General features: G+C 47.2%; 7 protein-coding genes across 7 annotated transcripts; 3 read left to right on the top strand and 4 right to left on the bottom strand.

The window, feature by feature from the left end:
• Positions 1-253: 253 nt before the first annotated feature.
• Positions 254-2,480, bottom strand: TRUGW13939_05143 (uncharacterized protein; the record flags this gene model as incomplete). Its single annotated transcript, XM_035488308.1, has 10 exons — positions 254-384; positions 439-527; positions 585-738; positions 798-1,067; positions 1,120-1,267; positions 1,318-1,735; positions 1,804-1,904; positions 1,962-2,023; positions 2,081-2,175; positions 2,437-2,480. The coding sequence occupies 10 exons, from the start codon at positions 2,478-2,480 to the stop codon at positions 254-256; spliced, it is 1,512 nt and encodes a 503-aa protein (XP_035344201.1).
• A 2,519-nt stretch (positions 2,481-4,999) lies between these two features.
• Positions 5,000-6,704, top strand: TRUGW13939_05142 (uncharacterized protein; the record flags this gene model as incomplete). The annotated part of the gene is made up of 5 exons (XM_035488307.1): positions 5,000-5,435; positions 5,542-5,837; positions 5,894-6,202; positions 6,278-6,451; positions 6,648-6,704. The coding sequence occupies 5 exons, from the start codon at positions 5,000-5,002 to the stop codon at positions 6,702-6,704; spliced, it is 1,272 nt and encodes a 423-aa protein (XP_035344200.1).
• A 585-nt stretch (positions 6,705-7,289) lies between these two features.
• On the bottom strand, positions 7,290-12,048 carry TRUGW13939_05141 (uncharacterized protein; the record flags this gene model as incomplete). The annotated part of the gene is made up of 4 exons (XM_035488306.1): positions 7,290-7,319; positions 7,378-11,763; positions 11,815-11,954; positions 12,018-12,048. 4 exons carry the CDS (start codon positions 12,046-12,048, stop codon positions 7,290-7,292), a joined length of 4,587 nt encoding a protein of 1,528 aa, XP_035344199.1.
• A 2,730-nt stretch (positions 12,049-14,778) lies between these two features.
• TRUGW13939_05140 (uncharacterized protein) lies at positions 14,779-15,954 on the bottom strand (the record flags this gene model as incomplete). Its single annotated transcript, XM_035488305.1, has 2 exons — positions 14,779-15,837; positions 15,919-15,954. 2 exons carry the CDS (start codon positions 15,952-15,954, stop codon positions 14,779-14,781), a joined length of 1,095 nt encoding a protein of 364 aa, XP_035344198.1.
• Positions 15,955-16,536: 582 nt separating this feature from the next.
• On the top strand, positions 16,537-17,331 carry TRUGW13939_05139 (uncharacterized protein; the record flags this gene model as incomplete). Its single annotated transcript, XM_035488304.1, has 3 exons — positions 16,537-16,757; positions 16,816-17,026; positions 17,092-17,331. 3 exons carry the CDS (start codon positions 16,537-16,539, stop codon positions 17,329-17,331), a joined length of 672 nt encoding a protein of 223 aa, XP_035344197.1.
• A 279-nt stretch (positions 17,332-17,610) lies between these two features.
• Positions 17,611-18,514, bottom strand: TRUGW13939_05138 (uncharacterized protein; the record flags this gene model as incomplete). The annotated part of the gene is made up of 5 exons (XM_035488303.1): positions 17,611-17,666; positions 17,728-18,130; positions 18,208-18,296; positions 18,350-18,375; positions 18,459-18,514. 5 exons carry the CDS (start codon positions 18,512-18,514, stop codon positions 17,611-17,613), a joined length of 630 nt encoding a protein of 209 aa, XP_035344196.1.
• A 500-nt stretch (positions 18,515-19,014) lies between these two features.
• On the top strand, positions 19,015-22,809 carry TRUGW13939_05137 (uncharacterized protein; the record flags this gene model as incomplete). Its single annotated transcript, XM_035488302.1, has 9 exons — positions 19,015-19,069; positions 19,124-19,158; positions 19,214-19,305; positions 19,378-19,686; positions 19,748-19,846; positions 20,677-20,716; positions 20,787-20,827; positions 20,892-20,929; positions 20,990-22,809. 9 exons carry the CDS (start codon positions 19,015-19,017, stop codon positions 22,807-22,809), a joined length of 2,529 nt encoding a protein of 842 aa, XP_035344195.1.
• Positions 22,810-23,013: the final 204 nt, after the last annotated feature.

The following is a 23,013-nucleotide window of genomic DNA, read 5'->3' as shown; positions in this document are numbered from 1 at the left end:
TTGGCCTAATAAGGTAGGATTGGCGTGGTAGTGTCATGACGAAACTAGAAAAGAAATGAAGAAACAGCAAAATACCTAATACATGAAAGAAGAACACAAGATTTCGAGAGAAAATCTAGCCTTGGTTCGCTACGAGCTTCTACTCGGTATATTCATTAATTCCATATCCTCCTACACGGCTATTAATGTATATCCACTGTTCTTTCCAAGAACAGAGTGGTCGTATCTCAGTTGTATCAAAACATCAATTTTTTCAAGCACCAGGTGCTGTTCTCTCCAACGGGATCTCTGTCTCTTCGTCCTCCGATTCTCTCTCTTGCCCTCGTGGGCGGCGCAGAACAGCAGAAAGGTGATCTAATACGTGCACAGATGTCCTTGTATTGACTGTCCATTCATTAGCAGATATGCAGGAAAACTGGGGGCAAGAGTAGTACATACATATGGCATCCATTTCTTCCAGGCTAATTTCCGCTGTGCGACTTGGGACCAGGAAAAATACAAGGACAAAAGCCAGTGCATTGAGGCCGCTAAATATACTGTTTAGAAGAGTTCTGCTGCTCATTGTCAATACAAGGGGAACTTACGCGAAGAAGAAGAGCATATTCGACTGGCCAAGGAGGTGATAAGTTTCAAAATCCAGCCCCTTTGGGGATAAAGCAGCCGTCAAAGGTGGCACAAAGAGAATCAACAGACTCAAACCAACGAAGTTAACCATAACACTAAAGCTCATACCAACCTCTACAAACTCAATATTAGCAACTGATAGCATTGGCTTGATAGGGCAGTTATAGGCTTACCTCGAAAAGCCAAGGGAAACACTTCCGCACTGAAGGTGAATGGAACAGGCCCTGCACCAATACCATAAAATAGAGTGAAAACCCCAATTGTAAGAGCACTAACCACACCTATCCGAGCATCGTTGTCGTTTATTAGACGGAAAAAGCCGGCGATCATGATAAGAGTGAAGAAAATCCCGCCGAGGGAGTATAACAAGAGAATCCGACGGCCTTTTCGGTCGATCCATAAGTAGGCTGGGATTGTAAATAGGAAATTGGTTAGACCGAACCCTGTCTGTTATCAGTCTCCGGACCATGTATTTATTGGATTCATATCATATACCGATGTTCTGCCAAGCCACGCGGTTGTCCGTTAGAGAGTTACAATTAACGATGTCGGCTATGTTACAATTGCGCGAGGTTGGAGTTTCTTCATTAGAGGGGGCCACGGAGCGAAACAGGGTAGAGGAATAAAAAGAAAGGACATTAATCTGTGACCGGGGTCAGAGTCTTGTGATGGACATGCTATGGGATTACTTACTCCACAAAGCTGCTGGGCCGCCATCACCAGAAACGCCGCAACAACGGCTCGACGGTTGCGTGGAACGGTGAAAAGAGCCCATACCCTTTTGAAGAAGAACTGGTTCTTGACCTTCTCTTGGTAGGAATCCCCCTCCCACCATTTCTCTGGCCGTTTACCGTCGAACAACTCGGTTTGTAATTGCAGTTGGCTGTGGATGTAGTATAGATCTTTGGCGGCCTGAATGTCAGATCCTCGTAACTGACGGAGACTGATAAACGCCTTTGCAATTTTGTTATTCCGAATTAGGAATCGTGGAGATTCCGGACACAGAAATGCCAGAACGAGGAGGATCAGAGATGGAACAGCGGCGCTCCCTAAAAGCGCCTGCCAGCTCCGCCTACAAATCCAGAAGCAGACAAATCCCACAAAGATACCACTACTCAATAGTTAAGTATTCGGGAAGAGTAACAACAAAGTTTGTGCGAAGCATGAAATTATACTCACAACGTGTCGAATACTTGCCACATCATCAGAAGCCGACCTCGTAGGTGGTCGGGCGCTCCTTCCGCTGCAAGAACAGGAGCAATAGAAGCTTTTGCTCCAATCTAAAGAAAGAAACTCATTATTCAGTGCTGAATATGTGTGTTGTCTGCGTACCATACCCCAACTCCAAGTATCAGACGGCATATCAGGATGTGCCACCATTCCTCACACCATGCGGACCCTGTAGCTTCGACTTAATATTCCGTAAGTTTTACTGCCTTTTGCCAAATTGACGTACCAAGCGCACCCATGGCACAGAAAAATGCCGACACAGAAAGCGCAGCGCGGCGGCCAAGTTTGGTCTCTTGCAAAGGATCACTTAACCATGTTCCGCTGCATATCTCATTAGTCCGTGCAAAATATTCAGACCTAGAATTAGACTCACAAAATACTTCCGGATATCCATGGTGCTGCGTCAGTCAAACAAGTTTTATACATCTCTTCCGTGCAGACTACGGCAGATGGGTCCTTCGATTTGAGAAGCAGCTGACACTGCCAGCTAAGTGAAGCGGCATTGATGGTTGACTGCTGCCAACCTCTCCATGGGGCATTAACATAATTTACCGGCAGAATAAAATGCAAACCGAAACTTACTGGATGATAGCTGCGCATGCAGTAGTGAGGATAGTCACATTCATTTCCTTCGTCTGCTGGAAGATTTTCGACCTCGCCTCGGCATTGATGGCATTCCTTTCAAGTTCTGTTACATTAGGGTCACGTACATAGGTTGGGTACTGTGCTATAAGTGCCCCCTTAATGAGAACATCAACATCAACCACATTTTCAAGCTTGTGGCGGCTGTGGAATTTGCGAACGTCTTCTTGAAGCTCTTTATGACTCCGTTCCCTCAACGGATTGGGAATGCTAAAATACAGTTATAGTAAGCAGGATGTAGAAACACGGTAGATAGGAATATCACAGGTAGCGGTAGATGAGCGGAGTATGGCGTAAACTACAAGGAAAAGGGTATTTACTGTCGTTGAGGCCCCATTTCAGTTCACGCTGATAGGCTATGTAAAAGCGTTCGGTATTCGCTATTCTTCCTTAGAATACAAATAGGTAAGAGTAGGGGACAGTTTAACAGCATTTCTCTTATCGGAATTCGACAACGCTTAGGCTGTCATCCCCCTCACCAAGAGCAGGGAATCTCCATAGCATGGTTAACGCGGCTGAAATGATTTCATATCCTTCATTAATTCGACAGGGGTGGGAGATAATAGTGGAACCGCTTTGCTTTTTAGACACTGTCTATTCTCCGCTATGCTCGGGAGTAGTATTCGGGATAGTTTTTAAACATCGTGCTCCGTACAAGGGTTGCCATCGAGGTATAGTCTCTTCGACACTGTTGGTGGTAGAGACTGAATTATTGGTAGTCACGGTCGAAACAAACACGCCTCCACGGCGATTGAAAGACATCTGAACCTTTCAGACTTAATAAAAGAAACGCCATTTTTGTGCAAATGACAGACGCCCGGTCCGGGATGACGTGGCAAGATGATCCATACCATTTTGTAATTATACTACTACCCGGGATAAGTTGGGGTATGGGGGCTATCTCCGCATATTAGTAGGCTATTTTTTATGGAGTCACTACCACTAGGGATAATAAAACACAGCATTGAGGAAATAATAGCTAAGGGATGAAGATCCTACTTTCACTGAGATCACCACATTCGCAACCAAATTGGGGTCAATATCATCCCTCTCAGTCAATTGCAATTCTCAAAAGACTCTGAAGAATCGATTTGAAGAAGCAATGGATGCATTATTCTTCATTGTGCTCGGAACCCCTGGTCCAAATAGTGTGATCCAACTGCATAAATACGAGATACAGCTCTCATTAGCTAACTAGCGCTAAGGGCTGAGAAGTTATCACCCCGCTACTACCAAGTGGCGCAGCCGCATAGGTATAATTGGTTGCAATGACCTCTCAAGGCTGTGTCAGTTGACGTGATTCCTGAAAGACAATAATAAGCAGGCCGAGATCTATTTGAAAATCGACTGGTTGACAACGTGTCCAGGCTAAACATTTGCTTTTTGCTTCACTGTTTCTCCCAATCATGACACGGAATAGTGATTAACCCAGCAACTCGCATGTCATCAATCAGCCGCGGAAATAGAGGCCGTGCATACTAAAGGGCCAATCCTAAGTAATTACTCCGGCCGTGTTGCGCTGTCAAGTGGTTGCAACTGAGCCGCATCAAGGTCGTATTGTGTACATGTTCGATCATTGACTGCTATAACCGCCGCATTTCATCCTCTTTTTCTGTCTAAGCTTTGCTAGTTGATACCTGTCAGGCTTATTCCTTGTGGAGAGCAAATTACCCCATACAGTCTCTCGTCATCAGTCCCACAGCAGAGCCCACGCTCGCTTGACAAAAGACCTAGATCCCACGACCGGTCGTTCACTGATACCGTTTTAAAAGTGCCCCCACCATTATGAACGCGCCAGTGCTGAATATCATAAGCGAGGCTGAGACAGGCTACATCAATAAGGAAAAGTTAGAGGCCCGACTGTACTTGCTATTCGCGTATCCCATCAGAGTTCAGGTAATAACACTGCCACGCAAGCTCAGCCTTCTCGCTCACATTCTTCATAATAAAAGCATTTAAGCGGCCGATATTATTTCGAAGCACCCAGAGAAGTGACCAGGGTAAGCCCTTTCTCCCGAACTATCGTGATGGTGCGTGCACGGTGATCACTAACTTGTGGGCTGTGCCCTCGCCACAGGACGAGATCGCGTAAGAACCCTCAGTGCCTTATTATTTAATGCAACCCTATACTTATTGACTCCTGGTTGGTGCAGTGATCTGCGTGATTAGGCCGTCGTGGGCTGTGATCATGGCGAGGAGGGAGGGTTTCACGACGGCTGTCTGATGATTTTGATGGTAGTAGGCTATGTGTATATCTTTCGCTCTATGCTGGAAAAATTGTTGAAGATATAGCCTGCATAGTGGCTGTAACCTCGTGCATCTGTAGAATACTGGGCTCGACAGACGCTCAGCCTAGCGCTGAGATTTTGCGGTGTGCCTTTCAATAAAGCCTTGTCTAAGGAGTATAATAACTTTACTTCTCGGTAATTTTTAGATCTATTCTAGAAGACGGCCGAGAGCTTTGTCTCTATTTACGATGCCAATCCCTATCGAAATGAATCACATGGCTCCTCGGGCTGATCAGGCCCGTCCGCCTCCGATTTTCTCTGAGCAAGACATGAGAACTCCTGAGTCTGACTACTATAAATCGATTTTACCGTACCTCCACTACCCAGCCTTTGCTCCTCGACCCGAGGAATCTGACATCTACGTTTTCGATACTACGCCAGAGGCCAAAGCTTATTCGTTTACCAACAGCGAGTTATTTGAGTCTCACATCGCAAATGCGCCGAAGCCAGATGCCCGCGTAGTGTCAATATGCTGCCGAAATTCTCTCCGGCCTTTGGGCATCACCGAACACGCCCTAATCAACCTCATGAGCCAGTATGACATTGATTCTTCTTTCTTCGAGTTGGCTCTTTCATTCGGCTACCCGCCACAGAACTCGGAGGCTGGCTTTGGAGGCATGACTGTGAAACAGAGACACAACGGCGCATATGGTACTATTCTCTCTTTTTTCTTTTTCTTTCTTTCTTTCTTTCTTTCTTTCTTTTTTTGGCTTCAATACGTAACTTACGCTTACTTACGCTTACTTACTCTGTATAGATATGCATTATCTCTTCACTTATGCAGAAGATGACAACAAAGGGGGTACGACCACATGGAAAATCCGCCAAGTCTGTGTCTTCCAACGATACGACCCATCAAAATCGGAAAATCTCTGGATCTTGCTTCATGCGAGGCCCCAATCGAAGATCCAACAACAAATTAAACATACGCTATCAACAAACCCTGCCCTTCTTCTCGGATCGTGGGCGTCGATGCACATACTAGTTTTGTCCACCTACCTAGGCGGTTGGCGTTGGTGCATTCGAAATTTGGGAGACGATATTATAAAGACTGTGCGTTTCACCTGATTCCAGTTTCTTTTTTGACTAGTGGTTTAACTTGCCATTAGTCGGATATCGTACTTTTTCTAGATCCATTGGACCCCAAGACAGAGAACCACAAGGGTGGACGCTTCCACCTCCTCAAACAGCAGTACCTCGATGATAAACTGGTTTCACTTGCTGCTCGACTAGGTGTTGCTCTGACAACATTACGCCAGCTAGAGAAGCTTAACTCATCCTTCCACTCTAAGGGATTCTCAAACGATGAGGAATTCCATTCTGCAACTGGTGATCTAATGTACTATACAACTACTCTTGAAGGGCACCTTGAAAGTGTCAAGGTGTTGGAACGAAAGGTTTCCAGCATAGCAGATCTAGTGCGTTCACCTCAGCACCCCCCTCGTTAGTTGCAGACTGCCATTCTTCGTTGACTAACCCCTTTTCAAATATAGCTGGCAGTTGTCCTAACAGTGGAGAACCAAGCCGTGAGCATAGGCATCAACAACAAAATGCTCGGGGTCAATAATGAATTGGTGAAACTCACCAACAAATCATTGGATGAGAACGCCACTGTTCGCATAATAACGTTGATGACCTTGATATACCTACCAGCCAGCTTTGTAGCCGTGAGTAACCCAATTTCCTTTTACCACGATGGGACTGTGCTCATCTCTCTTTCTCTCCTAACATTCTGACTTTTTTTTTTTTCCAAATAGACATTGTTTGGGATGAACTTTTTTGACTACAGTGAAGGAGAGCTTGTGATGTCGAGTCGATTGTGGATATTTTTTCTCGTCGCTGTCCCCTTGACCATATTCACAGTTGGATCCTGGTATTGGCTCGATTATCGACGGAGGCACTTTAATCAAGCGCGGATAGCACAACAAACGGGGTTTTTGGGATTATGATTAGAATACGACAGACAGGTGTTTTTGTGTAGAAAAGTTCATGTTTGGAATGAACTGTGGCACTTTATAGATTTTCTGAGCTTGGCTAATACGCCAGCTAGTCCCATCGACTTGATGGGTTTGTTACCAGTGCTACATGTATCTCGGGAGGTAATAGATATCATTTATTTTCTGTTGTTTGCCGGTTTATTCAAAGTGTGAAACGGTGCAGAGTCCCATGTAAGATAACTAAGCGAAGTGTACGGAGCCTACTAGGCGTTGGTTTTGAGGCTACTGGGTACTACTGTAGGGGTAGGTAGTATAGGATTAGAGGGCAAGAATAGGTAAAAAAATTCTTTAAGCTTATATAGTGTGAGGACTGGTACAGTCCTGCAGTTGAGAACTACAACGGGAATTTTTAAATTGAAAAAGATCATAAAGTTCATATATCATTGCAGGTCTATTTACAGTACAATCTTTTACGGGCGCACAAGACCCCCCCTGTGTGCCAACGGACGCGTATCTTGCAAAATTAAACCAAAAAAAAGAAAGAAAAAACTCGTTTTTGGTCCGGTTTCTATTCTTCATCTTCTTCCTCTTCGCCAGTCTAAAAAGTAAGATATTAGTATATACTCCTGAGTAGTTAGTTAAAAAGAAAAACTTACGTTGTCATGGAAATTCTTGCCCTCGGTCGTCTCGTTGATGACTCCGGCGCGGATACACCAATCGCCAAATCGCTCAGGAATCTCGCCATCAGTCTTGCGCTCGAGAGAGTATCTCCTGAGGAGATCCTTCATGATATCGAGAATCTCGTCCTCCTTGATGGAAGACCGGTACAGCTTGTTCAGACGCTGTCCGTGGTAACCGCCACCGAGGTACATGTTGTAAGCGCCATAGGCCTTGCCGACAAACGCGACTTCGGCGAGCCAGGGGCGCGCACAGCCGTTGGGGCAGCCGGTCATTCTCATCACGATGCTTTCCTTTGACAGGCCGTTCTTTTCGAGGGTCGATTCGAGTTTGTTGATGAGCTCGGGCAGGTAACGTTCCGACTCGGCCATGGCGAGGCCACAGGTAGGGAAAGCGACACATGCCGAAGAAGAGAGACGAAGACCCGAGAAAGCGGTGTTGTCAAGCTTGTACTTGGCCAGTAGGGTCTTGATCTCGGGGAGATCCGAATCCTTGATGTTCGATATGATCAAGTGCTGGTTACCGGTCAAACGGAATTCACCCTTGTCAAGCTTGGCAAGTTCGCGCAAGCCGGTTCGCATGGAGAAGTCGGCAGTGTCTTCGATACGGCCATTCTCAATGAAAAAGGTAAAGTGGTTAAGACCCGTCTCATCTTTTTGCCAGCCAAAAGTGTCAACGTTGGAAGCAAACTTGAAAGGACGAGGCTCGGCGAAGGAAACACCAGCAGGAAGGAGTTCCTCCACTTTGCCCTTGAAAACGTCAACGCCCATGTCGTCGATTGTGTACTTTAGACGAGCGTGCTTTCGGTTCTTACGGTCACCAAAGTCACGCTGAACAAGCATGATCTTCTCACAAATAATGTGTGCCTGGTTAGCAGGGACAAATCCGAACATAGAGCCAGCGCGAGGATATGTCTTCTTATTGTTGTGAGTCACACCCATACCACCACCAGCAAGGATGTTAAAGCCTTCCAAGTGCCCATCAGCACCCTTGATCGCGATAAGTCCGACGTCATGGGCATAGACATCAGTGTCGTTGTGAGGCGGAATGGCAATTGTGATTTTGAATTTACGAGGAAGGTAGGTAGGACCGTACAAAGGCTCGTGATCCTGAACCGCATCTCCGGCGACAAGCACCTTCTTGTCGTCCTCATCCTTTAGCCAAATCTCGTGGTAGGCCGTGGTAGAAGGAAGCAGATGATCCGAGATCTTTTGCGAGATGGCGTGAACTTCTCTGTGGTATCCAGAGAGCTCTGGAAGGGAGCTGCACATGACGTTACGGTTCACATCACCGCAGGCCGCAATGGTGGTCATCAAAGACTTGTTGATAGCGCGCATTGCAGATCGGAGCTTGCTCTTGATGACACCGTGGAACTGGAATGTCTGACGAGTCGTGAGCTTCATTGTCTCGTTTCCGTGAGCGCTGCTGATGGCATCCATTTGCAGCCACTGGTTAGGAGTAGCGACACCACCGGGGAGACGACAACGGATCATGAAAGAGTAGGCAGGCTCGAGACCCTGAGCCTTGCGTTCATCGCGCAAGTCACGGTCATCTTGCATATAGGTTCCGTGGAACTTGGTGAGTTGCGAGTCGCTTGCGGAGATGGCGCCGGTGCTCTCGTCCAAAAGACCCTCGGCAATGGTTCCTCTCAGATAGTTGGAAGCAATCTTGATATCCTCGTTTGTCAATGGGGGAGGCTCATCAGGCAGACCCTCAACGTTATCCACACCCAAAGCTTGCCAAAGACGAGGCTCCCACTCGGCGTAACCAGTCTGGAAAGCATCTGGGTCTTGGTCATCACCAAGTCCAATGTCGGTAAGCTTGCGGCCACCCAAAAAGGAGATTCTTGCATCAAGATCTTTGCCGGGCTTGTTGTAATAGATCTTGTCTTGCTTGCGGGGCCAATAATGGCTATCACCGAGACCGAAAATGGAATATTTAATGGAAGAGAGGTCGAGATCACCCGAGTTCTTGATAACGTCCCAGAAGGCGCGGCCGTTTTGAGGGAATTCACCTTGGCCTGCAGTACTCGAGATGAGGACGATATTCTCCTCAGTAGCAAGGTCTTCAATAGGATAATCATCCATTGCCATCACGATAGTCTTGAGGCCCCTGAGACGACCACGGTTGCCTAGACGATTGGCAATGTTTGCAGCGTTACCATTGTCGGAAGCGAAGAGAATTGTAAGAGGAGCGCCGAAAAGTCCTTCGAGCAATTTCTCGTATGAGTCCTTGGCCTTGCGTTTTTGTAGAGCACGAACTTCAGATCCGTAGGACTCGGAAAGGTTGTTAGCGAACTTAGGGTGGCGGCGCATAAGCTGGGTCAGCTGATTGTCGCGGCGAAGGAATTCCTCAAGCTCACGCTTGATGCGCTCGGAATCAAGCGAAAACTTGGGCTCGCCATCGTCACTGCTCGGGTTCCATCGGTAAAGCGGCCAGTAGCCAATATCCACAGCCTTTTTGGTTTCTTGAAGGACAGTCAATGGGGAGTCGTTTTCCTTGTTGTAGGGCAGATAGGCAAGGACAACCGAGGGACCCTCGTGTTGGTCAGCCTCGGCCATTGCCTGCAAGACTTGGGTATAAGAACCGTACACGGCAACTGAAGCAACATAAGCATTGCCAAAGTTCATGGCGTAAAGACCAATGTCCTTCTTTCTGCGAGTTGCATCGGCGGCCGCATGCTCTGAGTATGGCTGGGAGTCGATGATGAGCATGTTGACATTGGCTCCGGATGCAAGAACGTGGTGAACACCAGAGTTGCCGAGATCGGAAGCCCAAGCATCAGAGCCGATCAGCCACTGCGATTCCTTGTAGAAAAGTTTCTGGTCCTCCAGCAGGGTTCTCGCAAGTTTGGATCCATCCATCGTCAGACGGCCAATGACATCTTCAGCGATACTGTTGGCTTTGACAGTGTCACGAGCATTCAAAGCCCACTTAGAGAGCCAAGTTTGCGGTCTGTCGGTGGCAAATGTTTTCGATTTAGCGGCCTGTTCGACTTCACCGATAAAGCGTTCCCGGTGCTCTGATCTCGCGATCAAAGATCCGAATCCATATTCAGGGGTAGCAGCAATTGTTGCGGAAATTCCAGCGTTGCTTGCAGCCAGCTGGTTTGCAACATAGAGACGCTTACTGAATAGTTGATCCAGGATCTTAGTGTAGGCATTTTCGATGGCGGGTTGCTCGAGGCCCTTTTGAACCGAGGCCTCCTGGTGGCTTCCAACCTCAAGGTTCTGAATGGGAGAATCGGATTGCAGGTTCTGCAATATACCGCGCAGCGCCTGCACGACTGTAGCCGACTCAACGTGACCGAGGCGGTATCCAACAAGGCGAGGAGGGCGGGCTTGGCCGGGGCCTGCTGTTAAGCTGGACAGCAGATCCAAGAAAGACGGACCCCATCTGGTAGTCTTTTTGACCTGTTCCAAAACTGCGATGCGCTCAATTGATCGTGGAATCTGGTTTGAAATCAAACTTCCTACCCAAGGGCGATAGAGGCGAGCAGTGATAATTCCAACATTCTCCAGGTCGGCGATACCGCCGTTCTTGCTCAAAGCATCCACAAACACGCCTGTAGATCCAAAGATGTAGATAGCAGAGCTAGCATTTTCCGGGCCAGTATACTCGATGGCTCGGTAATTTCGACCCACGCTCTCCCCAAGGGTGCTCCAGATATTGGCAGCCCACTCGAAAATATCGGCGGAATTGACTGGTCTAACGCCAGAACCATCGACAGTGGTGGCAGCTGAGCTCATGGCGTGGCTGTCAATGCTGCTGTCTCGACGGGAAGATCCCACTGACGAGGTATCCTGAGAAGTAAAGGCAGATGCGACGGTGGATGTGAGCTGATCAGCGGGAGCTGTCTCCGTTCTCGAGACTCTTTCAACAACATCTTCAGGCACTGTTGCCAGCCGACCCGAGTCAGCATATAATGTCTCGTCTTCGGCCGGGCGAGTGTGCGACGGTCTAATAGCATCCACGTTCAAGACTTTCTTCACAACATCGTGATCCTCTGGGAGAATGGCATCGTCGGTTGCAGAGTTTGCCGGGTCGAAAAAGTGAATGACACCCTTTCCAGATTTGAGAGCCAGGGCATGGGCAGTCAAGGCAATATCTTGACCTTCCTGCAAGGTTTCTGACTGAAGGAAAGTGAATCCACACTGGCGTATGGAACTGATAGCAGAAAAGTCTGAGAATGGCGAGGATTCAACGGCCACATGAATCACCACTGGATGGCTAGCAAGACGGTAGAGATGGGGAATCGATGTCAAGAGCACGGATGAAGAGGTCGTAATGGTGACAAGCTTGCCCGACTGCACCGGGGTGAAAGCCGAGAGAAGGGGATCTTCATTGAAGCGGACTGCTCGGACCTGAGAGGAATTAGCGGTCAGGACTTGAGCTTAGATATGGGATCCTCCTACCTCTGGTGAACCCTTCAGGAGGACGCTAGGAGCATCTTCCTTTGCTAGGGTATGCAATGTGTTGGAGAAGAGCGAATCAGCCTGGAGAGAAGGCTGGACAGAGAGGACAACATCGCTCGCAACATAGGCGATTCTCGCCACTAATTGACCATGTCAGTAAGCATGAAGAGCCGTCAACAAGACAAAACCCGGAGAAAACGTACCCGCTTGCGCAGACGTTGTCACGGACGCCATTGCGGCAATCGGCTCTCACAGCGCACGTAGAGAGTGGCGCTGAGATACGAGAAACCGAAAAAAGAAAAGACGAGATTGCAGATATCGTGATGATGACTGAGGAGAGATCAGTCAACACTGACCTTCAACATAATTATATTTTTTTCTCCTCATGAGAGATGAGGGGACCCTAAAAAAATGTCCATTTACGGTAATGCTCTCAAGCAATCGGCATGCGGCCGGCTGGAATCACCCGGCCGCTGATTGGGCCGTGATCACGACATCGATGCAAACAGCGCAGCTGGCAGTGCAAACACGCCCGACTGGGCCAGCTTGCGGGGAGAATCCCGTGACTATCGCTGCCTTGGCGCTCAGGCATCCGCGCCCGATCACGCCATCGCTTAGTCACTAGTCTACAGCTGCTAACGTATTTCACAAGTAAGCCGCGCACACAAGTAAACCGCGCACCCACCCACCCCTTCATATATTGAAGTAATTCGGATTTGTACTCAACACCATAAAATCGCTTATATTTCTATATAGAATTATCAGGACATAATGTGCGCTTATAGCCTACTTGCCAGCAATTCATACATATAAGTAGCACGCGCCTACGAGACTGCAAAGCCTCAGCCTGATCAGTTGCTTTAACAGACAAACTAGCTTCTTGAAGTCCTATAGCAAGCATCTAACCTTCAGCTATAGTTAAAATATCTTTATTATAAAACGCTTTTGACCAACGATCCTGTCTCTTCTTTTTATATTCATTTACTACTCATAGATTATGATTTTCCTTTACTAAAAGCGCTGCAGAATGCATTGCTAATAAGCATCCCTTTATCAACTGATTAAAGGCCTGATTTATAGAAGAAGGAGGGCTTATAGTATATCACTTTAAAAGCCACTTTATAGAATTGGCCTAGCGCTCTAAAGTCTGAATATTATAAGGTGTTATAAGTGTACTGCTGTTAGTTGACAAGGTGCCTGGTCTTGAAGGCTCTGGAGTTGGTATTTTCACAGTAATTTATAATTGAGATAGAACTGATTCAGGATTGAATAGTAAGATGCCTATATACAAGAATTTACTCATAATATTTCTTATAGTATAGACCTCCTCGCGTATCCCTAGCAGCATTGTGAGAAAATTATACTTATTAATATAGTTAATACTATAGCACATCCAATCCTCAACTGCGCGTCTGAAGCGGCACTTAAGAACTACAAAAATACCCACATCAAGTGGCTGTAATAGATGCGAGGAATAAGAAGGCATGCATACAGAAATAATGTCATGATTATAACAATATTAATCCCATTCTAGTATTAAATAGCTGCTGTGGCCATCTAATATCAATAGCTGGTATTTTCCAATTGTATGATGCCTCGTAAATTTATCAAACACATTTTGAAGCCAAAGTAATCCAATTTCATCTGATATCCATCCATTTGGTGATTAAGTAATTAACTAATTAAGAAATAAAATCAGATTTGTATACCAATCAGTCTATTTATGCTTGGATTTAAATATAATCAAGGGAGGAAGCACCCATCCTTGTATACTTATATATTCCATGGCAATGACCTATTCGTAATTTCTAGATTGGATGAGGCTTGGTTTACTTGATCTATTATAGCTGCATATAACTTTTACAGTGGCAATGATCTCAAGAGCAAATCTAGTCTCATCAAAATTGTAAATATCTTCATCTGTAATACCGTACTCTATTTAAATGCGTTTAAAAGTGTCAAAAAAAAAAGCCTATAAGCTTTGGATCTTCACATTTGACGCAGGAATAATTCAATTAACATACAAATCACATTTTAAGGTTGGTTTGGCGTTTTAAAAAGTTGCTCACCCAATTTATACCAACAATAGCTGGTGTGGTAGTGTTTCCTCGTTTTACAAGGAGAATATTGGCCATAACCTGAAGTATTTGAGGTTGGATAGGACATCTATGTGATTCTATAGATAGAATCTATGTATAAAATGATTTTTTTTTAGTAGATGATAATTTTTGTCGAGTTGAAGCGACAATTGACATTTCAGTACTGCCGTTGACTTGATCGTGAAGCGTTGACTCAGGCACTTCAAAAAGACGCGCAGCTTTGCGAAGACTCGTGATTTTTTTGTTTTTCAACGCGTTAATAGCAAGTAGAAGTCGCCCATCATGATTTGGGTCTTTTTTTCTATGATTTTGGACCATTTTTTGATGAAAACGAAGTTTTGAAGTGAGTGGTGGGTTGAAAAGTCGAAAGATTTTGGTGGGGTGCGCGGTTTACTTGTGTGCGCGGCTTACTTGTGAAATACGTTATATATACTAAACTTGTAGATATTAAATGTATGTATGTAAAGGCGCATCTATTGACAACATGAACACCAAATCTAGGGTCCGTCAAGAATTATAAACACCACACTCGAGATTGAAAACAATCAATCAATATATACCTGTCGACGCCAACCAATCCATGCCAGAACCGGGCATGCTATATATATACGCCACTTTGCCGTTCAACCATGCCATCATGCACTGCCATGATAAGTGTACTGTTCAATGATAGCCACCGGTTGCTCAAAATAGCAATTACAAAAAAAGACCAAAAAAATTTCACTTCATGAAAGGCCGTCCAGAAACCTCAAAAGGGGTTGTGTTTCTTGAACCCAATGATCCAATTACGCCGTGAAAAGCCACATTGACATCAGCAAAATGCAATCTTATCTGTGTTTTTTTTTTCTTCATCTTGAAATCCATTTTATCTGGGTTCGTGAAATTCTTGGAGGTTGACACCGGCGCTTCCGTGCTCGCCATAAACAGGTTGCATCAATGATGCAGCCTGGAGAACAGACTGCGAGGGCTTTGGAGGGCCGGTTCCGGACCGGCGGCGGCGTTCTCGCTCTGATATTCCCGAGGAGAGATTGTCGCGGTTGTTGGTTTGAGCACCTTGGCCAAAGCCGCTCATCCAAGCGGCGTCTTCTTCGTCAGACGGGTCTGTTCCCAACCAATAATTGCGGAATACGCTGGTCATAGCACGGCCTGCTGTTCCATGCCATCCTTGGCCTTCAGGGGTATGCGGGAGGAATGGTTCCCGGTCGATATCAGCAGCGCTAGCCACGGTGGCGACCGAAGTTGCTCTACTGTGAGTCGGGAGCTGGTTGTAGCGAGGCTGGGACGCATTCAGCAGTTTTTGACGCAGGGCCTGCCTGGCGAAAGCGAACATGACCAACGTAAAGTAGACACGAATGATCAACAAAACGGAGATCATGATCATACTCTCAAAGCTCTCTGGTTGTTGCATGCCGTCTCCCAAGCTGGGAGTTCCGGCTCCATCTGCGACGCTGCCAGCCGGAGCGCTGGAAGGATCGGCCGTTATACCCGCATCTTGTTCGGGGGATAGGACATTGCCGGCAACATGCACCGAGGAAACATTGTATGTTGGGTTGGTGAAGCCGGAGATGTCGTCAATAGTCGATCCCGCACCCGAAGTTGGGGCATTGTGATAATGCTGAGAAACGACGAGGAACCATGTTGCGCCAAATGCTGCCGTATATGCGGTGTTGATGGCAGTATCAAAGAAATAAACCCAAGCCAGACCCAGGCAGTGTAGAGGAGTTTGCTTTCGGATGTGAGGAAATAGAAGCACAGCGAGACCAAGCGCAGCAAGCGAGTAAATGTACATAGACAGCTGGACGGGCGAGAGGTGGTATCCGGTCAATAGAGCGAGGAGGCCATACAAGCCACTGATTTTGTTGAGGAGCAGGGACAGCGTGATCAGGGAGGCGCCCGTCTGTAAGCTCATGATATACAAGAAGCTCTAAAATGCGGTCACGTCAGTACTTCTTGCTTTCTAATCGCAGCCATTCCCTGCTAGAAGCGCAGACAGAACAGGTCGTACCTTGGGGCGTGGCATTTGGAAAATGCGGAAAGCCATGGTGAGTGCTCGAGCGATGGCCGCAGACCACCGCCAGCAACAGGAATTCGAAACAAAAACAAAAACGAAAAAAAAGTAAGAGGTCTGTCGGTGGGTATTGAGCGTGACAAGGTATCGCGAAGTCGAGCGCCAAAGATAAAGGAACGAAAAGCGCGGCGGCGATAGCTGGATAAGACAAGCAGTTGTTGGGCGGGAGTTTGAAGAAGCAGAATTCGCCCGGTTGGGGGTTCGGGCACGGGCGGCGCTAGGCGCTCCCGGGGGACCCGCCTGCCAAGCCCGCCAAGCCCCATTATTGAGCATGACGTTGAGTGCGTTCTCGATCGGGAATAGCGCGCCTGCCTCGCCTGAAGGCTGAGGGCCTTGTTTGTACGGATACTATTTGTATATAATTATGATCCCTGCAACCAACACTGGTATAAACTAAACATCTGGCGTTTGGCGTTTATGCTTACGTTATGGACTATGCTAAATATGGCTGAACCCCGCGATATCGACGACAAAGTTGGCTAATATGCTTATTCGGGTGCTATCAACGAGTCTCAGAGCTTGCTACCCGTGAATAGTTTGACGAGAAACCGCAAGATGAAGGTCATATTGACTGGCGTGACCGGCTTCATTGGCCGCGAGATACTCGACCAATGCCTTCAGAACCCAAGCATCTCCTCCATTGTGGCCCTGTCGCGTCGTGAACTGCAGCCGCCAGTGACAAGCAACTCCAAAGTGAAAGTTGTCGTCATGGAGGATTTCCTCGTCTATCCCAAACCTGTATTGCAGGAGATAAGTGGTGCCGAGGCTTGTATATGGTAGGTTTTTTTTTTTTTTTAGTCTCCATTATACAACCGCTAACGTAGGTGTTAAAAGGGCATTAGGAAAAGCGCGAATGCCAGACAACGAGACCAGTCGAAAGGTGAGCATCGATTATACACTCGCCGCGGTTCAAGCGTTTGAGCAAAATTTCTTGTCAACCCCCGAGGGTGGGAAGAAATTCCGTTTCGTATATCTTAGCGGTGCAGGCGCAGAGAAAGACCAGGAAAAGGCTCTCTGGGTTATGCAGGATTATCGGCATATCCGAGTATGTATATCATTTAACTAACGCCGTCCAACCATACAGAATGCAGTTTAACTTTTAGTACACAGGGTGAGGTAGAGAACAAATTACTATCATACGCCAAAGACCACGAGCCCAGATTAGAGTCTTACATTATGCGACCTGGTATGGTGCTTTCAAAAGAAATGACTATAAGAAGCCTGGTGTTTGGCTTGGGCCCATCGGTAAAAGTTGATGCCTTGGCTAAAGTGATGATCGACTTGGCACTGCATGGAAATGAGCGCCAAGTCTTGGAGAACAATGACATATGTGAACACGAGTTGCATTAATAGTATCTATTTCAATGTTGCCTGTGCTGTACTTAAATGTTTTGTTACTTGCTACCGTTTACAATAACAATACAGTTTAATCAATGCGGAATGAGCAATAGGATTGAATAAAACATTATAAAGTAAGACTCAAGGACCACGTCTAAGTATGCACGTAATTAGAGGCAAAATATTTTGTTAATGATGTACATGTCAAGAAAAGGCTACAAGAGCGTGGCGGCGTCGTTTATTAACAATGTAAAATAGACAAAGCTCGGACTAATCCATGGTGGGCAGCGCTTAGCAGGCGCAGCCGTCGTTACTTATTGGTTGCGAGTTGATATTGACATCAATCACTAGAACTCATCAGTCAGTCAGAGCCCATGTATACACGTCTGGATCAGGAAAACGACATACTTTGGTTTTCGCCTCTTTGCGCCTCACTATCCATGCCTGGAAGAGCCTGCGCTATTCTCCTAAACAGCTGCTTGACGTTGTGTCCAACCTTGGCACTGGTCTCGATGAACATCAGACCGTTCTTCTTAGCCTCCTCTTCCCCCTGTGCGGTGGTGACCTCGCGCTTGTCGTTCAAATCTGTCTTGTTTCCCACCAGGACAATAATAACATCGTTTCCTCGCTCGCCTCGAACATCGTCTACCCATTTACGGGTATTTTGAAACGACTTTGCGTTGGAGATATCGTACACGACAACGGCCACGCTGGAGTCGCGGATGTATGAAGGGATAAGAGAACGGAACCGTTCTTGGCCTGCTGTGTCCCACAATTGCAATCGCACTGTCCGGTCTTCAAGGTACATAGTCTAAGCACAGAAACAATCAGTTAGCACGTATCGTAATAAAGTCGAGGTGTCAAGATAATCGAGTCTTGAGGGCTCACTTTGGAGAGGAAGTCGATTCCGATTGTTGCCTGGTATGTGTTGTCGAAAGAGTCATACATGAATCGCGTGATCAACGATGTTTTCCCGACTGCCATAAAATCAGTATAATGATGTAAAAGTAAATTCATTTTAACAACGGACCGCTTTGCTCTCCGAGAAAGACCAATCTGTCACCGCATTAGCTCAGTTCCAGCGATTTCCACATTCAGAAGTGGTATTGCAGAAGTGGTATTGACGGCAGAAAACGCACTTGAACTTTTTCAACGGGTTCGAATACGACCCGACGGCGGTTTGAGAAGAAGCCATGCCGAGGGAGTTGATCGGTATCAAGAATGTCCTCAGGGGACCGGATCAGATAGACACACGTCGTACAAAAATAAAAGGGTCGTGATTACGGCGAGGGATTCAATGTCGAGAAAAGCAGAGGGAATATATTCGTAGCGGTCGTGAAGGCAGACACAAAACCAGGCATCCAACAAAGTCACCTAGCAATAGTCTCTGGGAAGAAGAAGAAGAAGGGGAAGCTCGCAGTCCGCTTCGCCCACTGCATGCCGCGGGCGGCCATGCTCGAGGGCGCGGACCAACCACTGCGCCGCCCAGCCTCACCGCCCGGCAAATGGGAGGTCGACCTTCGTCCGCAACAACAGCTCAAGACCAGGCAGTATTTACCCCCAACACGTCAAACGGGTCCAACGTCTGGTTTTCTGATGTGCAGTTGTCGCCTAGATAACTTGCTCTGATTACTTATACTGTCGGTGTATTTCCCCTTCGCTCAAGATTCCGCTGGCCTGCGATCTCCGGCAACCATGGTTCTCTATCCCATTGGCATTTCGACCACGGCATTTGTTGTCGTTGGTGCTTGTAAGAGCTTCCAGTCTGCTTGTTCTTTCTTCGGCTTGCTAACATACTCTCTAGATCTATTGTTTCATGGCGAGGGAGAAGCTTTCAATGTATAGTGGTGATGCGATCGTGGGACCGTGCATAGTTCTGACAGGAGACTTTTAGGTTGGACAATTCCTCGAATCCGTTTCGCCATTCACATGGGCAACTATCGGTATCGCTATGTGCATTGGTCTTTCAGTTGTTGGTGCAGCATGGTGCGTATTACAAGGGATATCATCAAACATGTGGACACGTTACAGGTTCTGACCAAGTCTCGTCACTCTCAGGGGAATCCTCCTTACCGGCTCGTCTATCCTGGGTGGAGGTGTCAAGGCACCTAGAATACGAACAAAAAACTTGATTTCGATTATTTTCTGCGAGGTCGTGGCTATCTACGGTGTGATCATGGCCATCATCTTCACTTCCAAGCTTAACAGCGTCGACCCGGAAAACCTCTACTCGGCCAGCAACATGTACACTGGATTTGCCTTGTTTTGGTCTGGTATTATCGTCGGGTTTACCAACTTGATTTGCGGTGTGTCTGTCGGTATCAACGGTAGTAGTGCTGCTCTGGCCGACGCCGCCGATCCCAGCCTGTTGGTTTCTCTCTATCCTTACGCCCTTTTTTTCACCATGCTAACATGTTCATTATTACAGTTTCGTGAAAATTCTGGTTGTTGAGATTTTCAGCTCAGTTCTCGGTCTTTTCGGTTTGATCATTGGACTGCTCGTCTCTGGCAAGGCTGTGGATTTCAAGTGAGCGATGGAATGGGGCGGGTGAAGACAGATTTGCAAGCAGGAACTCGCTTCGCTCTGAGGAGCAGCGTTCAAAATTCTTGCTTGGTTAAGAGAGCTTATTACGAGCATATATGGCACGGGGCGTATGGGTTTGTGTGTTAATTTCTCTCCCCGCGAAGATTGGCTTCGCCTAGACAGGCAAATGTACAGTTACTCTGATAGCATATCTTTTTTTGGTTGAAAATGTTCTGACCAGCAAGAAGCCGCTATCTCATTCTGATATCAATTGATGATGTGTGGCAGAATGGGTTATATTGAGCTATGTATTGAACTATATGTCTCACATTTATGTACCCAATTCGAGTGTATTTTTTTATCATCACTAGCTCTAGAGAAAGTCACCTGCATTTTGTTAATCAGAACACGATCGAAAAATACAGTGGAAGGTAAATCGAGAATACAATCGAGAATACAGTTCTGCATGTGGGGCACCTTGGTCTAGCCCATGCATGCATTCATGAGCTTATCGTCACTGCTGCATCCCAACATCTTCCCTCCACAACTATATGAGGACTCCTCTGATATCTCCCTTATCCAACTAAAAAATTAAAATAAAACAAAATAATGTCTTCTCTGCGTCCGGCAGTCTTGGTCATCTCAGACACAGCATCCCAAGACCCGCACACTGACAAGGCCGGCCCCGCCCTGACAGAGGCGTTTTCGCAGCGATCGAGCACTTGGGCAGCTCCAATTGTCAGGATTGTACCTGATGACCCGGAGCAAATACAGAGTACAATTAAAGAATGGGCAGACAATGAGTCTGACATTTACAACTTGATTGTGACTAGCGGGGGAACAGGGTTCGCTGTTAAGGATGTGACGCCTGAGGTTCATCTCCCTTTCTTTTTTCCACTGCCAATTACTCGTTTATATTAACTTTGTATTTTCTGTCTGATAGACAGTCTCGCCATTGATACATCGCCATGCTCCTGGTCTTGTGTAAGCATTGTATCAACCTCGGGGGCCGATCATATATGATTTATGGACTAACAAACACACAAAGGCATGGCATGCTCGCTGCCTCTCTACAGGTGACACCGTGTATGTATTACGTATGACTGCTGTGAAAATTACTTGTCTAAATTAACTAATAATCACTAGTCGCCGTCATGTCTCGCCCAGTAGCAGGAGTCCGAAACCAGAGCTTGATCCTCACACTCCCAGGATCTCCCAAGGGAGCAAAGGAAAACCTCGAAGCTGTCATTAATCTCTTGCCGCATGCTTGCATTCAAGCAGCAGGCGCAAATTCAAGAGAAATCCATGCTGGGGGTCTAAAGAAACTGGAATCAGAAGCTGCAGTGTCGGCAACAAACAACAATGTAACAAAGCACAACGACCACGGCCATGGCCATGGCCATAGTCACCACCATCATCATCACCATCACCATGGCGGTGAATCCGGAGGACACCAGGTTCCAAAGGCCCATACTTTACCAGAAGATCGCCCCCAGTCGAACGACCCAAATGCAGGTCCCACAAGACGATATCGGTCCTCGCCGTATCCCATGCTTTCCGTGGAAGAGGCGCTCAAGATAATCGCAGAGGAGACCCCAGAACCTTCTATCATTGAAGTGCCCATAGACTCAAATCTTGTCGGCTCGGTGCTTGCCGAAGACGTATATGCTGGAGAAGCTGTTCCAGCATATCGAGCAAGTATTGTCGACGGATATGCCGTGATTGCGCCCCAGGAATCAGCTCCTGGCCCACGGACAAAGGGCGTGTTTCCGGTTGCTTCAGTTTCTCACGCACAAGCCGCATCGATGCCACCGCCTCTTGAACAAGGCTCAATAGCACGCATAACGACTGGCGCTCCTCTTCCACCAAATGCAAACGCAGTGGTCATGGTCGAAGACACAGCTCTCGCATCAACAACCCCCGACGGAAAAGAAGAAGCAACAGTCGAAATCCTAACCGACGAAATCAAACCCGGTGAAAATGTGCGCGAGCCCGGAAGTGACGTGACCAAGGGTAGCAAGATCCTTTCCAAGGGCGATTTGATTTCCGCTGTCGGCGGAGAAATCGGCCTACTGGCCTCGACGGGTACTCACACGGTCAAGATATTCAAAAAGCCCACAGTCGGCGTGTTGAGCACTGGCGACGAGCTGGTCGAGCACGACGACCGCAGGGTTCTCACCGGTGGCCAGATCCGCGACTCCAACCGACCGTCCTTGATCTCATGTCTTCGCTCCTGGGGGTTCCAGACCGTTGATCTCGGCATCGCGCGCGACACGCCGGCTGGCGAACTGGAACAAGCCCTGCGAGGTGCTCTGCGCGGTTTAGGAGCTGGTCAGCAGCCCCCCGTAGACATCATAATCACAACTGGGGGTGTATCCATGGGCGAGCTCGACCTGCTCAAACCCACCATCGAGCGCGTCCTCGGCGGCACAATTCACTTTGGTAGGGTATCCATGAAACCAGGCAAACCCACCACATTTGCTTCAGTACCATACAAACCAACCTCGTCATCATCAACTTCACCTTCAACTCCAGCTTCAACTTCACAGCAAGAGCGCGAGCGACGACTGATTTTCTCTCTCCCTGGAAACCCTGTCTCGGCGCTTGTCACGCTGAACCTCTTCGTCCTCCCCTCGCTGCACCAGATGATGGGTCTGGCCGCATCAACATCTCACAAATACGCTAGCAACGTCGGTCTACCTATAGTCTCAGCAATACTCGCACACGCCATTCCACTCGACCCAAAACGAACTGAATACCACCGCGCCATCGTGACAGCATCAAACAAAGACGGCCGGTTATACGCAGCCAGCACGGGTCTTGCTGGTGTGGGACAGAGGAGCTCACGCGTGGGCAGTCTTGCCAAGGCGAATGCTTTGCTGGTTCTCCGGCCTGGAGTGGGCAGAATCGAAGAGAATCAGCTTGTGGAGGCGTTGTTGATGGGGAGTATTGTTTCGGATGACTGAGTGGGTGTTTTTTTTTTTTCTTTTTTTTTTTTTGCCATTTGAACTAGATGGTTATTTGAGTTTTGAACAAATATTAAAAAATGCCTTTTTAGCAAGTCATTGACTTAGTTTCCATGTAGAGTATTTTATATATGTAGTCTAAACTATGTATACAAAACGCTCAGAATGTAGCGAGGTCTAGCCAAGTATGCAAAAAGTGATATG

This window comes from Talaromyces rugulosus, chromosome III (genome assembly GCF_013368755.1).
Source record: "Talaromyces rugulosus chromosome III, complete sequence".
Taxonomy (NCBI): Eukaryota; Fungi; Ascomycota; class Eurotiomycetes; order Eurotiales; family Trichocomaceae; genus Talaromyces; species Talaromyces rugulosus.
This window is presented reverse-complemented; position numbering and strand designations above follow the sequence as displayed.